At 44.2% G+C, this 16,715-nt stretch overlaps 2 protein-coding genes across 11 annotated transcripts in view; one reads left to right on the forward strand and one right to left on the reverse strand.

The window, feature by feature from the left end:
• Nucleotides 1-16,715, reverse strand: part of LOC142777433 (uncharacterized) — a 175,042-nt gene that overhangs the window by 154,814 nt on the left and 3,513 nt on the right. For 5 of the 10 annotated variants that reach the window (XR_012888086.1, XR_012888085.1, XR_012888084.1 and 2 more), the window contains exon 3: nt 11,309-11,531. Coding sequence is in view for 3 of the 10 variants with exons in the window: in XM_075881830.1 (XP_075737945.1) it covers nt 3,480-3,880; nt 5,705-5,912; nt 11,309-11,314 (615 nt within the window). In the remaining 7 variants the exon portion in view is untranslated. Of the gene's footprint in view, nt 1-776; nt 3,881-5,704; nt 5,913-11,308; nt 11,532-16,715 lie in introns of those variants that run through there. The other 5 variants (XR_012888088.1, XR_012888087.1, XM_075881831.1 and 2 more) reach the window with 2 other exon arrangements.
• Pi4KIIalpha (phosphatidylinositol 4-kinase II alpha) overlaps nt 1-16,715 on the forward strand; it is a 310,849-nt gene that overhangs the window by 141,778 nt on the left and 152,356 nt on the right. The gene's annotated exons all lie outside the window — the stretch shown is intronic.

A 16,715-nucleotide genomic window follows, 5' to 3' on the forward strand; every position in this document is an offset into this window, starting at 1 on the left:
TGTTAATATGATATGTGTAGTTTAACGTCCGAAAACCACCACATGATTATGAGAGACGCTGTAGTACAAGGCTCTAAAAATTTCGATCACCTGCGGTTCTTTAAAGTGCACCCATATCTCGACACGGACCTACAGCATTTTCGTCTTCATCGAAAGTGCAGCCCCTGCAGCCAGGATTCGATCCGCGACCTGCGGGGCAGCAGCTGAGTACCTTAGCCACTAGACCACCACGGCAGGGTACGACTACCTCATGTATATTGTGTGTCATGTCTCCTATCTTTCTCTGAGCTCCATAAATATTATAATACATTGTGCACTATAATTCATGAATTGTTGGTGCTGCTGTGTGTAATGGTATGCGTTCAAGCTATTTCATGTTGTCACAGGAATCGTCATTAGTAAAGTTGCAACGTGCACCTCTGAAACTCTCTCTTTGGTAGCCATACAAACTAAAACAAACACAATAGCTCTAGGTCTGTTCGATTTACCTGCACCACTTGAAATCGGTTCACGACTGTGCATGCAAAGTTCAGAAATTGTGCAGTGCGAGTTCAGCAGTGCTGGCACAGCGCAACACCGGAAACGAATGACGAGGTGCCGACAAGTTGCAGGCTTTATTTCTGTTTGCTAAATTCACATCGTTCAGCTAACACTGAACGATGGCGAACTGCACATGAGGACGTGCTTACACGATGACTTCTAAAACATAACATTCCATTAATGAAAATAAAATGTTATAGTTTTTGAACTGACACATAGAAAAAAAAGCCTCTCTGTAAGCTGGCTGTGCAATCCAATTTTATTGTGATAGTTGAAAAAATGCACATATCTTGAAATGGTTGTACACGTTGGGCAGTATTTCATATATAAAAGGTTCGAAAAAAAAAAAGAACGAGACTAAGTGTGAACCTGGAAAAGAGTGGAATTCAAAAGAACTGTTTTACTGACATCATCCCACACACACCCTCTATCCATGCGGCCAGTTTGGGCTTAACACCGATCACACCAGTTGTGAATGCAGTGCCATAAGTGAACACATACAACTGTGCTCTGAAAAAAAAAAAAGTGTAACGTAAAAACTGTACTGAGGCTCAACATCAAGTTTCTTGTGAAACTTAAAAAATCTTCTATGAAAACATGTCGAATAGTAAGTGAGGATTATAGAGATGAAACGTCTCATGCATGTGTTTGAATGGCGTAAGTGGCTTTCAGGGGAAAGTAAGTGTGGAAGATGATGAACATTCTGTGGGCCTAAGGTCAGCGATTACAGATCCAAACATTTCCAATGTTTCCGGGTGATCTGTGGTGACCGGAGATTAAGTGTTCATGCAGTAGTTGCTACAGGAAAAGCTGTTCAATGCATTTTAAAGGAGCAGTGCCACCCAATGTCAAACTTGAGATGCGGCGTTCATTCGATTCTATTCCTATTTTGAGCGCAAAGAGCGTCCAAAGGCTCAATGGCGCAATCAAGGCCACGAGACATCGACAGTATTTTGTAGTGTTCAGCAAGCTCGTAGGCCATGCCTCAGGCACTGAGCGACTTCCAGCGAGCAGCGATGACATCATGCCTGGCAACGGCTTCACGTGCTTTGTTTTGCTCTGTCCACAGCGCGTTCGTGTGAATTCTGCGTTTTTGTGATGCTGCTTCGGGTGATTTATCATGGAGCTGTGAGCGTCGACTTGGTAATTTCAAGCTACGATCTTTGCGAGGTAATAATCACGCAGCGTTCGTATGTCTTACCAGCCAGAGTAGCCCAAACATGCGTTGCCAGCTGCCTCATCACTGCTCAGTCCAGCGTTGTATGCAGAATTACAGCTCAGGACAGAACTGAGAATGATTTGCTATGCCACGATTCCATATTCCTCAATTTTTCTATCGTTGCTAGTGAATGTTGATGATGGAGGTGAGAACAATCGGGGTGGAAAAGGCATGCCCATACATGTGCATGCTGAGCAGAAAAAACGTCAACGGAAACTGGCGCCCACTCACGTCCACCCATCCACTGATGCCGTCTTATTATTGCCTTTTTTAGCCACTAGGTTTTGGGTTCTGGCACTGCAGTGCTGCCGTCACACGGTACAGCTCTATGCCAATGAGAACTGTCCATGATCTATGATTAAACAAAGCATTTTGGTACCTATATATATGTTAATGGCAAGAGCACAATCAGAAATAAGTGCAATAGCCAGAAGAGCATCACACCCACTTTATTCGCTTAATTTTGCTTGATGTTTTTATTTTTATTTGTGAAAATTAAATATTGCTGAAAGAGAACCTATCATTGGCTCAGTTGAAGAGATTCAGTCAAAATAAAGAATCTCCTGAGGGGCCTCCCAAAAACCTCATCGCAAAACTAACACCAGCCATAATAGGACTGTATGGAGAAGTGTGTGAATGCTGAAGGGGACTACTTTGAAGGTGATAATGTTAAAGAAGACTGTTTTTGCAAGTACAAGAAATTATTGTGCGCTCTCATGTTATTCTTTTTTTCAGACTTTGTAGCCTCTTTATCTTTAAATCATGACATGAGCATCAAAGCTACTACAGTCGAACCCCGCTACAACGAAACTGACAGGACATGGAAAAAATTTCGTTGTAGTAAAATAAAAAAAAATATAGCTGATCTGAACTAGTAAAACAAAGAAATGTTTATTTTCAATATTTAAAAAAAAAATGCCCGCTGCTTCCTATTTTTTCCCAGCAGCGACACGACGTGTTTTTCACCCATGTATAGCGAGGCCATGGTCAAAAGCACACTGAAACAACACCTGAAATCCCCTTAGTGAACGAACCAAGCAGTTGCATTAACTCATTAACACCAGCAGCTGTCCGTCATCAAAAGTATCCGACAACGCTGAGATAGAGGCAGGGTATCGTGGAGCGGCGCCTTTTGCAGCTTCAGCTTCGGATTGTCTGCAGCTCAAAAGCAAACCAGTTGCAAAAGCAGGGCTAGAGTGTACTATCAGGGCAGTCTCATTACCGCTGCTATCGAGCAATGGCGGCGCCCATGCTTGCTGAACAGCCCCGTTCCTTGTGGTGCCAACATGTGTTTTAGACTTCGTTGACGCATTTTCAGGTTCTGAATATGCATCGAAATGTTAAAGATTGGGTTTACTGATTACCAATAAGTATCTGAGCCTCGAATTGCATCGTAAAATTTCATTGAAGCGGTACGATCAAAGAAAAAGTGGTTGTAGTGGCGACAATATTTATGCCTTGACTCCTATGGACTGCTGACGAGGAATAGTGAATTTTTCGTTGAAGCGGCGTTCGTTCTAGCGGAGTTTGACTGTACAAGATATTGTCATGATAATAGAATGAAAGTCAATTAAGTCCCGGTTATCAACAAGCCAGTTAAAATAGAGCCGAACGTCTTGGTTCTCTTCTACTAGCTGCAAAAAACAAAACTCGACTACGCACAAATAGCAAACTGCCTTGCACAACACACAAGGATCCATTGTATGCTCATGTCAGTATGCTATGCTGGTATCTCAAATGGCACAAGGTATTCTCTGAGGGTGGGCGGAGTAACATCAAAATGTGTAGACACTTGGCTGCCATACATGCAAGTACGGCAGTTTAAGAACAATGTTGCAACTTTGTACATCCGACCCACCCTCTGCCGAGTCATCTTCTGGCTTTTATAAAAATCAACGAAGGCAAAGTCTGCAACGACTCTGCCGAAGCCCCACTCAACGGCCTGCCGCACTGAGCTCATGCGCTTATTGAAGTTAACCTCATGGGGACGCAAAGAAGCACCTCCAAAAGGCTTGTAGAGCAGTGGCCGAAGTGGGTAGGCGGGGTCTCCATATATTACATATGTGCGGCCTTGAGTAACTGTCTCCAAGTTGCGGTAGAGGGCAGTCTCCTTTAGGATACCTGCAGAAAAAAAAAAAAAAAACTGCTTAACAATACTGAACATTATATGGGATAATCAGTCATGGTATCCTGCTACAGAAACAGTAGACTTGAGCTTGCAGAGAAGAATGAGTGGTTCAACAGTGTTATTAAACTAGTCCCACCAAACATAGTGTAGTAAAGAGAACTTGCTGAACTGCCAGTTTCAGATTTACTCCCCTAGCTGTGGAGCTATCTTTGGACTGTACCAGCTGCTTGACCGCACACCTGTGCTCCATCATGGTGGTGTGTCCAGTTAACGCTTACATACACAGGACAGTGAAGAGCATGGCAAGGTGAAAAAGAAAAAAACTGTGACCATGAGACAAAGAGGGAAGCAGCATATATCCTGCTGTGTTCTCAAGATATGACTGAATATGTGAAATTGAAAAGGGTAGAGGGCTGTTGACCTCTAAGTGATTTTTCATGGCAGTTTGACGTTACTGGAAGACAGCAACTAGTCACTTGCTAGTAGCAGATCCGTATTTTAAAAAAAAATAAATGTATATAAGGAGAGGTTGATGCCAATGCGTGGCGCCGGCTACTCCTCTTGCACAAAAGTCGACATCGCACATTTAGTAGCAAACACAAGGCTATACAGATAGCCTTGTGCTAAGGCTATACATATAGCCATAGCACAACTTACACGATGAGTGCACATTTTTCAACACTGAGTGTCCACACCACAGTGTGAAAGAATAAGCCAATAAAAGATGAAAAATTTTGACAGCTTTAAGCCTAGTGAGGAAGTTACATTTCTAGTTGAACGTTTGTCTTTGCAAGGTTGGTAATAACTAGGGGCGTGCATAGTGAAATGTAGAATTGAACAAATACACATTGAATAGTGATGATACCTAATTCATGCCTAATTGAATAGAGTACTATTCAAATAGCAGTTGAACAGAAAGGCACCCATTTCGAAGACAACTGTAGAGTGCCGCAACACATAATTCCAAGCAAATATCCACACGTTAATGAATTAACATCGTCATAATATTTGACCACTAAAATATACCATTATGTGAACTGAGTGTTTACATACAGCAGTATACAGCCTTTGAAGTATTTTTTTTCATTTGTATGATGAACATAGAAGTTACATAAATATTAAAGGAGGTACTTTGCCACCAGCTCTTGTATAACATTCCTTATGATGAATCTTGTGGTAATGAATTGAGGTTACACTTTCTTCAGCAACGCTGGAGTTCAAAGCAAAAATTTGTTATTGCGGTGATGACTGAAGTCTTTGTAGTCCCGTAAAAGTGTGAAATTAGTGTATCTTCCCAATTCAATCTTTTAAATAAGAGTTTTGGTCTTTTGCTCTTCTAAAGCTTTGTTGCTTTGACATTTTGCCATTGGTTATGTGCAATTATTGTAGTTTGAATAAACTCCAAATATTCATTCAATTAAAACACCAAATCAAACAAAACACTGTTTAGTTCTTCATTTAGAATTTTTAAATAGTCAAACACCCTTAAATAAAAAATAAGGGCAGACACAAATGGACAAACGGGTACATATGTGCCGTCTGAAGTAAAGGTGTCTGTTGGAGCTGGTACATCATAATTTCATGATGAATTGACTTGCCAAAACAGAAGTGTTAAGCATCAAGTGGGTATAATTATACGGAGTAGCATGCTTTTGAAATTAGCCTACATGAATTTTCTATCATAGAGGTGCATGCTACCTTGCCAGGACATGCCAATGTGTTTGAAGCGAAATGTTTCATTAACAACATAGTATTCCGTAGGGCATTTCAGTTAGTCTGGTACCTTTGCAGGAGAAACTGGAGGAAAGTTCACATACCAGCGTCATGACGACGGCCTGGAAATGGGCCATCCAACTGACAGGTTATGCCATTTGCGCACATCAATGCCTGAAACTTCAAAGCATGATAGCGTTTGTGCCCAGAAAAATAGTCTTCTTGTCTAGCTGATGGTCGACAAATTCGTCTAGCTGTTCCGTCAATAAATCCCCAGCAATTCTTCAGTGGAGCACCTTTCCTGTGCACAGCCTGAAAAATGAAATGGCAGCTGCAGAAAGCAACACATAGCACGAAGTTCCAAGACCAAAATATAGCACGACGTTCCAAGATCAAAATAAGTATAAGCTAAACTTTTCGCAGTAAACGAAGCTGCTTAAGGTGTAGTAGCTCTACCTGACAGGACGTGTGTTTGGCACTAACTCGATGTTTAGCATCACTGCAACAGGAATTCAGATCTCTCTCCCACAGAAGAAACATTCAATGACACATACATGAATTTCGCTTATCACATTTTCAATGATAAGTGGTTCATGTGAATTTGTCATAATTATTCATTGATAGTAAATACTAACACCTTTTATGCTGGTAGTTGGCATCAGGTACTGCGTCTGTTGAAGTAATGGAGTAAACTGCATGCAAAAGTAGGTTGCTGACACAGAAGAGCCAGTTATATAGAGCAATGGTGCTAACCTTGGAAGGCAGGCTGCTCATCGACACAACACTGATATTTTTTTAGTGTGAATGGAATTCATTTTTCTGTGAACACTGATTAAACAAAGCTGCAAATAAAATTTGAAATTGTCTCGTTGGGCAGAAAAGTCTGAGAAATATGTCAAATGGCATTGGTACAGCAAGAAAGAAAACTGATCTATAAGGCATTGTTACAGTACAGTTGTGACACTGACTACATCATGAGGTTTTTCTTGGGGCAGAAATGATAATGAGGAGGCAAAATAATGAAGGAGTAGGTGTCTGGTTCACAGAAATAACTGCTTTACAGTGTTGGGAATAAAAGGGATGTCGCCTGTGCTTTTTTTTTTTTGAAGCACGCTAGAAAATATTAATAAAATCGACAACACATTCACGTATTAAATTGATGCGGCAAATTATTACTTAGAAGATGATGTTGCTACGTCATTGGTGGGGTTGAGGGGCGATTTAATGTGCCTGGTGTGCTATGAATATAGAAAGCCAGAGCCTTATTTTCCCTTCATAATGACGAATTGGATTTGATTGATTTAATGTCCCAAAACCACGATATGATTATGAGAGACGCTGTAGTGGAGGGCTCCGGAAATTTCGACCACCTGGGGTTCTTTAACGTGCACCCCAATCTGAGCACACGGGCCTACAACATTTCCGCCTCTATCGGAAATGCAGCCGCCGCAGCCGGGATTCGATCCCGTGACCTGCGTGCGGGTCAGCAGCTTAGTACCTTAGCCACTAGACCACCACGGCGGGGCACGAATTACATTTAATGACCTCTACCGAAACACAGAGATGTAGTGCAGCGAAGCATAAACATAGCGCTAAAGGCAGTCATGCAGTGCAACAGCATGCCTTCTTACCTGAGAGAACAGCTCCAGTGATTGCAGATTGAGCCACTTGTGCACTGTAAGGTCCGCAAGGAGGTGCCCGAAGTAGTAATCTATGTGGGCTAACACTTTAGACACCACACTTGATATTACCGAGCTGTGGCGCCTAAAGAAGAGCTCCAGCTCACAGAGACGATTAGGGTAGGCTAGACGCCGCAACGTCATGCACAGCGCCTCGCGACCAGACACTCGAACCCGTTGAGCGCTCATGACCTCTTCGGGAATCAGCAAGGCTTCCATCAAATCTTCCAGGTCTCCTTTATGGAACCTGAACGAGCGGTAGAATGTAGTAAAGTCCATTCCGTCCAAATCAAGAAGTCCGTTTATCTGGAGGTCACGGCGCGGTGCAGTTCGGAGCAAATACATATTTTCGATTTCGTTCCATAGCAAAGTTCGCAGGAGCAGTCGGTCGTGAAATACGCTGTACGGCATCGTTGATGCAGACACGACAACAGCAAATCACCGACACTTCAACGGGATCAATGGATCGCTGCGACCGATGCCACAAAGGAGCCGTTGTCAGATGGAGCACACGAAAAGTAGGCATGAGTCTCATGACGCTTGTGTCAGCAACTCATGATGCCGATTCTGATGCCGATCATCGTGATGCTGATGTTTTCTTCATAGTTAGGTTTAAATCATAGCGCAATTGAAGAAAACAAACATAAAGTCCCGTTTTGTAACAAAAAAGTTTATTGGCATTGTCCAATGTTTTTTTTTTATTTTTAAACTTAGTAATTGCGAAGACTTTCTACTTTGTGCATACGCACATGCGGCGGCCACAGCCGCGAAGGCGTCGCGGGCGTTTTTTGGGCGTATTTTGGGCGGCACGGGCTAAAAGTGCAAAAGGCTCGTTTCAACGCTATCCGGCTTTACGCCCTCCGGCAACCCGGTATACGCAAAAACGTACCGGAGTGCCGGACAGACTAAAATCCTCTAATATCACCATGATGAACTTACCACAACAGCTAAACAGGATGCCACATATCAAACATGCCATATACGCGGACGATGTTACAATCTGGACGAACAGTGGCTCGGACGGTGCGATAAATGACGCGTTACAGGAGGCAGCCAACGTTGTGCAAGAGTATGTTAGACACAACGGGTTAACATGCTCCCCCTCGAAATCCGAACTCCTAATCATTAGAAGTAAAGCTAAAAAGACGCCAGGCACGGACGCCCAACAACAAGCACCGCTAAAAATTATGTTGGAAAGCGGCCCGGTTCCTCCGGTTCTGACCATTGGAGTACTGGCTATGCTCATTCAACATAACACGCAAAACACCCTGGCCCTCACAAAATTGCAGAACACCGCCAAACAAATTGGTGGACTGCTCAGGAGAGTGGCCAACAGACATGGAGGCATGAAGGAGATGGACTTGTGTAGGCTCATTCAGGCCTTCCTAATCAGCCGCATAGTCTACTCTTTCCCCTATTATCATCTCAGGAAATCAGACAAAGATAAAATTGAAGCTATAATTCGACAGGCGTATAAATGGGCCCTAGGTTTGCCTGTTTATACCAGCACGGAGAAGCTCCTACAACTTGGAATGCATAACACCCTAGAGGAGCTGATCGAAGCACACAAAACAGCACAAATAACATGGCTTTCAGACACGATGACGGGACTACATATCCTGCATAAACTGAAAATTCAGCCCATACACACCACGGGAGGCAGAGCACCACTACCTCCCGCGATCAGACATTACCTATAGATAAAACCAATACCCGAAAACACCCTGGCAGGCAGACACGACGCTAGGAGAAAAGCCAGAGCAGATAGACTAAGTGAAAAGCACAAGCAAGACCAAACCGCGGTCTTCGTCGATGCCGCCAACCAGGGACACAACACATACACCCTGAGTGCCGTGGACGGAGAACTTAAAATCGTAAATGTGGCTTCCACTAGAGCCGCATCAATCAAAGAGGCCGAAGAAATGGCCATAGCGCTGGCCATTATGCATCCAACCACCCACACTGTCCTTAGCGACTCTAAGAGCGCTATTCTCAGCTTTGTAAGGGGAAGTGTGGGACTAAATACAGCCAAGATCCTGAGAAACTTTAATCAGAATGATAGAATCAAAATCAATCTGGTCTGGGTCCCCGCTCACTCGGGAAACCCCGGTAACGAGTAAGCCCATAAAGTGGCCCGAGGGTTAGCAAACCGGGTCGCGCTTTCATTGGAACCAGGCTCCCCGATAGGAAAGGCAGTGACCTCCTCTAACGAACTTACAAATATGTATAAAGATGACAGGAGATCATATCCCATACCGCACAGCAACCTCACGAGAGCACAGGCCACTATCCTACGCCGAATTCAAACGAACAGCCTAACCACTCCTCACCGCTTAGCGATATTCACAGGTGGAGAGGTTGACTCAACTTGCAAAAATTGCGACAAAAATGCCATAGCAAACCAAAGCCACATCCTCTGGGAATGCGAGGGCCTTCCCCCACCCAGAGAGCTTCTGCCAGTTTTCTCCGAAACGACATGGGAGACCTTAATACGGTCCCCCGACGAAAAACTGCAGAAAGCAGTCATTGCATGGGCACAAGAGGTCACCGCAGACAAGCGGCCATCTCGAAACCCATGAAATCTCTTTTAATAAAGTTTTATCCTCCTCCTCCATGTTGGCAAATTATCTTGTGTTGTTCTTTTTAAACATGACATGTTGGTTCTAAATAAGTGTAGAACATTATAATTACTTTAAGTTTACGAAGTGTGCTTCTTGAAACAGTATTTTATGAGACTGAAATTTAAAGAATTAAGATACCCAAAACATTGCCCTAAGGGCACTTGCAAGGCACATGTAATGCATAATGCTATCATAAGACAGCGTGAAGTATTGCACAACAAAAAGATGCACAGATCACAATGCTGCATACGGCAAAGTACAGCAAAACCTTGTTAGGGCAAAGTCACTGGGACTGTGAGGAACGAATTAAGCGGGTTTTTGAAGTAACCGAACATACAAAAAGTGCAATGCAAGGAACATAAAATATTCAAATTAATCAGGCTGGTCGTTTCTTGCGCCGGCTAGTTTGTGACTCCAAGGGTCATATTTTTCAGCAATACCTGGTCAGTTTTGCTGCAAACAAGGGAGAATTCCGAGCCTAACTGCTGTCAGGAAAAAACTAAACGTGATCAACTAAAATGCGTGCAACACAGTAGTGAAACCCAGGCAGCATGTCGCTTGCTCCTAGCTGTGTCAGCATGCACGTCCTAATGCAACCATTCTCCTATCCTTTCTCGTAAAATGAAGAATTCAATAATGGACGGTGTGACGAAATTCGGGATGTGTTTTAGCTGAAAAACAACATTGAAACTTTCCACCAGAGTTTTCGAAGTAGGCGTTGCAGGCAAGACCTCCCCCAGCTGTGCAAGTGCGCGAATTGTTGGAGCAATCGGCACTCGGAGGTTTGCATACATCGCCAATTTCTTCAGACTGTCCTTTATTTCTTTAAATTTTCAGAAAGAATGGATAAATCGTGACGCGCTGACGTTGCGATCCTTGCGAGAAGCATGCGACATGCTGGCCGCACGTCACTGCTGTATTGCAATGAAGCATGTCTTCTTTTCCACAGGCGCATATTTTAGCTGATCACTAGACAGTAATTTTATTTTTTGTGGTGGAAGTAGCGAGGCAAGGGTGCTTCAGCTACCACCCATTAGCATTGCTTAAGTATATTGCCTGGTGGCTCTTGAAGGCCGCCGTTTTCGCGAATTTGTGGCGAAATCGGGATCGGGAATTAGCACACTGCACCCAAATTTTTCGAATTGACCGTACTTGTGCTGACCAATGCTTCAAATTATCCGCTCAAACTTGCATTGCAAAATATGAGACTGCCGAAATACTTTGAAATAAGTTAGATTTTGAAATAACTGAATTCGAAATAACGACTAATTACCGAATGAAAGGTACTACTTGGTTCCTGTTGGCTTTTGCGATGTGCTACCGTAAGAGCATTTCAAGTGCGCACCGTAAGTGCATCACAAAAGCCTACCAAATCTGCCAAGTGTACAACAAATGAGCAACATGCTACCTGCATAAAAAGCAAGCTGCTGTCCAGGCAGGTCGTTGCACTCGGCAAGCACCATTACGTTGAGGCACGGCAGCTGTGAGTGTGCCACAGGGTTGCACTCAACGCACCTTGGCATCGAGCTGTGAACCGCAATGGGTGCTCTGGAAATTCTTTCAGTGACGGAGTCGAAGGCCTCTAAACGAGTCGATCCACTGGTCTTGTGCACTTAACTCATCAAAGATATCTGCAAAAATGTAAAAACGAAAAGTTTCATGTCTACCATACTTGACAAGCCACCACTTGCCTGCCTTGAATATCGGCTGGCCACAAGTTGTTCTGGGAACGAGCTACATTCATAGACTACGCAATGATGCAGTAAAATCGGGACCAAGAATTCAGATTTCTACTTACAAGTTCATTTCTCTAAAACACAAAACAGTATGTTCATTGTTTAAGAGGCCCAATCGTAAGTATATTTAACAATGCCTTGTGAAGACATTGTCATCCCCAGACTATTGCCTTAGAATTGCTGAACACTTTGCTCATTGCGTGGGCTGGTGCTTGTTACATAGACAAGCGTAATGGATATGCTTAACTGTGCTTAATTTCAGATGGGAATTTTACAAAGTGAAGTTCATTTGGATGTCCCTACAATAGCTTTCCTAATAGCCCTTTCATGGCATTAATATTGCATTTATTATTAGGATGGTTGTCATGGCAGTTCTCATTGTTGTTAGGCATACATACATAAATACATACACACATACATTAAAATGACCGGAAAAGGAAAAGAAGAGTGAAGATTCACCAACCTCTACTTACATACATTAAATGAAAAAAAAAAGAGTGATGATTGTGTTCGGCATGGCTTAATAGGCTCTCCGAACCTGCTTTCGGAAATACACTCAAACCTCAATATTACAATCACACCAGTCATGAAAATACTTCATTATATCTGAAAATTCATTAAAAAAATTACATTTGTGGCACTGTATCGATGACAGAGCCATTCTTCACTTACTTTTATATAACCAATAATTCATTATATCTGGGTTCGTTATATCGAGGTTTGAGTTATCCTGATGTTAAAAAGATGCAAGTGTGGCACATCTCTTGTTAAGGGGAGATGCGTGTCTTAACACAAATTTTTTCAAAATTACTTATTTTTCATTTTTATTTGCTTTTGTACGTTTGGTTTCTCTAGTTTCACAACAAAAAAACTGAAAATTGTAACGAAACTGAGAGTAGGTTAACCATTTGTGGTCCAAAACTGTTACCCACTTTCGGCCTCTACTGGTCCAAAACTATTTCACCAGTTTCTGGCATCGAAAAGAGTAACATGAACTGTGGAAGAAAAACTGACCCGATATTTTTCGCTCCAGCATTCAGGTGGCAACTCCTTTGGCGATATTTGGGCAGCGTATGATATCACTCACAGCATTCTCTGGGTACCGGCTGGGGTTTTTTACTTCAGGTTTTGCTGAACGAAAATGTTTTCTCCACTGCCGTCGTCTCCGTCACTCATTTCTGTCGAATCACTGTCTGGTGGAGGCACGTAATTCTTTCCTTCAATACAGCCGTCCTCGCTTTCGCAAAAAGCACCACCGTAAATGCACGCAGTAAAAGCGTGACCATGCTTCTCAGCAAACCATGCTTGAGTGAATACGCTCTAGGCTCCGTGCTGAACATTGTGCTGCACCCTAGTGTAAGGACAAGTAAACCTCCACAAAGAAAGCTCCCTCATTCTTCAAGAGAAGGCGCTTCATGCATTATAAAGATATGTGCGACTTTCAGTAAAAAAAAAAAAAACACGGAATATAAACCATGAACACATTTGTCGGGCGGTGCCAGGCAGCAGACCACTGCGGCCGTGTGGCGTTGCCGTGCGCTAACTGAGAGGACCGCAAAGGGTTAAAATCACTTCTAAAGTCTCCTGAAAATCGTCACCTGGCTGCTTGCCATTGCAATTTGCATAGTTCACTGAGGCCACATGCTCAAAATAATTGATTTTCAAGCTTTCACGATGGAAGGAATCATTCTAAAATACATATTCTTGCCGCATAGATGAGCTTTGACATATACCTTGAAAATTAGTTTTTTTCTGGATCCACCGTTGGGAAAATTCCCGAGTTTAGACATGATGTTTTTGGTACTTCTGATAGTCAAATGACGATGAGATATTGTCCACATATTCCTTAACATGTGAAGGGTGCAAGTATCTCATTTAACACTTCATATCATCTCTATAGTTCTTATGAACCCAAAGCAAGCGATTCGTACATTCTGAGGACTCTAACAGCTCTCACATTACAATTTTATTGCGATAGAAATCATGTGGACACTCTCCGCTTGATTTCGCCGTCGGCGTCAATGTCATGTACCGTATATGTATACGTATCTAATAAATGAAAATGCAAAAAAAAATCTAGCAAAAATACTCCAGCGTGCGAAATCGAATGTGGGACCTCCACGCCGTGAATGCGAGGCGTTAACTACTAAGCCACCGAGGGGTACTTCCTTCAACGTTTAAATGGCAAGCTATTTATATCTACCATTTACCAGCCAATGGCTGGCATTTCCGGGGGGGGGGGGGGGGGGGGACTATTGTGTTTTCAGCATTATCAGCAAGATGGTGCAACGAGCCCGTACATTGGCCCGTGGAGATGAGAGGAGTGGACGATGTCTTGCGCGCCTTTATCTCCCGATGGGGAGGATCATACGTCTTACGTCTTGGCCTACGTTGGGCATGCATGGAACGATTCTGTTGAAGTTACGGGGCGCACAAAGGTCACTGCAATCCTTGCACAGCCTCCGTTTGCAGAAAGGGCGCAATTTTCAGACACAGCAAAGTGACAACTGAGACACTTATTCGCGTTCATCTGTACCTGTGAGTACGGTTTGTGCATCATTTGTGCATGAGAAACACGGGGAACGTTTGGATTTGCTTGCCATTCTGTGCGTGACCTTCCAATTTCTTGCTATCGCATTCATTGCTTCGCCTTTGCGGCAAAGCTGTGACTTTTCCTAGTCCACTAAACTGTCTTATACTCACTCTCTTGATAGTTACTTTCATTCTACCGTTAATGTAGATCAATATGAGGCATTAATGGTGCAGAACCTTAAAAATTTGGTGGCACAAAAAGTTTGTCCTAAACGAACTATGCTTTACACATTGACATGGCACAAATAAAAACTGTGCAGTTTATTATAAAATAATTACATATTTTGAAATTACAATAAACCTTGTTTACAGCTGAGTATTTCATTGCCCTAAGCTACATATTGAACTTTTTTTTTTTTCGAATTCTACCCTTAAATTTGCTAGGGAGGCAGCACGCACAACACGTCTCCGTGAACACGCACTCAGTTACCCTGCTCCTGGTGCCTCTAATGATGATGCTCAACGTCAACTGTGGCACAATGTCTCAGCCTTGCTGTTGCCATCTTTCTCTGCCACGCAGCCCGTACAAGTTTTTTGTCAATACAGTAAAGCTTCGTTAATTCGAGGTCACTGGGGCCGTGAGAAATTTTTCAATTAAGCAGGTTTTCGAATTAACGGAACATGCAAAAAAGCGCCCCGCTGCGGTGGTCTAGTGGCTAAGGTACTCGGCTACTGACCCGCAGATCGCGGGTTCGAATCCCGGCTGCGGCGGCCGCATTTCCGATGGAGGCGAAAATGTTGTAGGCCCATGTGCTCAGATTTGATTGCACGTTAAAGAACCACAGGTGGTCGAAATTTCCGGAGCCCTCCACTAAGGCGTCTCTCATAATCATATGGTGGTTTTGGGACGTTAATCCCCACATAGTGGAGTGGAACATACAAAAAAGCGGGATGCTAGGATCTTGGAATAATTTAAAGTAATCAGGGCTGGTCGTTACATCTGCCGGCTAGTTTGCAGCTCCAAGGGATGTTTTCCTGCCATACCTCGTCCTGATTTCGCCGCAATCACGAGGGAACGAGAAACCTAGCTGCTACCATTAAAAAAAAAAGAAAAAGAACAAAAAAACTCAATCAATTGAAATATGCTCTTCCGGCAAGATACTTGCCAAAGGATGTCTTGCCATGGTTATGTGGTAGTACATGTTTGGCGCCGCTTCGCTATGCGACGTCACCAGCGCGCTGTTGGCAGCTTTCTAATCTGGACAATCTGAGATAAATGCTCTCCAAGCTCTGTTGAATCGTACGCATGATAGTCGCGGTGATAGTTTCCTCGAGACTGCTCACGCGAGCCTCGAGTGCTTTCACTCGGGTGTCGCCTGTTGCTGCGCGCGTACGCTTGGAACGTACTGACTTTTTGAGGGAGATAGCCGGCCCGCGTTTAGTATCAGGGCCTTCGACCTCACCGTCCTCGACGAGTTCTTCTTGTGTTTCCCGCATTGCCTGTTGATCAGTCTTGCTGTGAGCGGCAGACTGGAGCTTTTGTATGAGTTCGTCCTTTGCGTGAATCTGTGCCTGCATGCATTCCATTTGCTTTTGCATAGTTTGTATCGTCTGTGTTAACTGAGCTATCTTCGTCTCTATCTTAGTGTGTGTTTTGCCACCAGCCTCCGCGTTTGTTGCGCGTTTTCCTTTGACCGCATCTGCAAAGCTCACCGAAGCAGTTGCCTTCGCGTCCCTCGTTGGGGTCCATCCAGGTGTTCGGCTGCGAGCTCAGCTTTGCTGCTGCTTTCGGGGTCCCGGTGTGCAGCTACGAGATCGGGAGTGGCTTCGACTGGGTGTCCTGGATCTTGAGCGGGGCTTGCTGGTGGAATAGTTGGTGGCAGTGGCCTCTGCCTCCTCGTTGGCCCTGCGTCGTTCCCATTGTCTCTTCGTCACGATGTAGGGCGTTTTGTACCTTGCACGGAAGTTGCGGTCCGCCGTCATGTGTGCGGCCCCGCACAGCTTGCAATGGGGGGAACACTGGTGGTTGGGGCCTGGGTTAGGGGCGTCACAACCACGACACACTTTGTCCTTGGGCTTCGGGCACACGTCCATGCGATGACCAAGTCTCCCGCAGCAGTGACACATGTCGATTTGCTTGCGATACAAGGTGCAGCGAAGGAGAGCGCCGCCATACCTGACGTAAGTGGGCACTCGCGGTCCTTCAAACGCCACTATGACGGTCGTGGTGTTACTGAGCCGTTTGGCTGCCAGCGCGTAAAAGTTATGTGCGTGAACGATGCTGGTATGAATGGACTTGGCGTCTTCTTCCAACGGGATGCCCTTGATTATTCCCTTCACCCTGTTGTCGGCGGCCGTCTCGTACGCACTAACCTAGTGGTGGCGGTCGCCGATCGTGATGGCTTGAAGCTGTCTGTACTTATCGGCATGAGAGGCATGAAGAGTGCTCACGACGATGATGTTTTGATGGCTGTTGGAACACACCGTGTCCTCCCCTGCTTCATGCGCCGGTACGTTGGCCGCGCGGTAAATCGCCGATGCGAGGCA

Source organism: Rhipicephalus microplus, chromosome X, assembly GCF_043290135.1.
Source record: "Rhipicephalus microplus isolate Deutch F79 chromosome X, USDA_Rmic, whole genome shotgun sequence".
Lineage (NCBI taxonomy): Eukaryota > Metazoa > Arthropoda > Arachnida > Ixodida > Ixodidae > Rhipicephalus > Rhipicephalus microplus.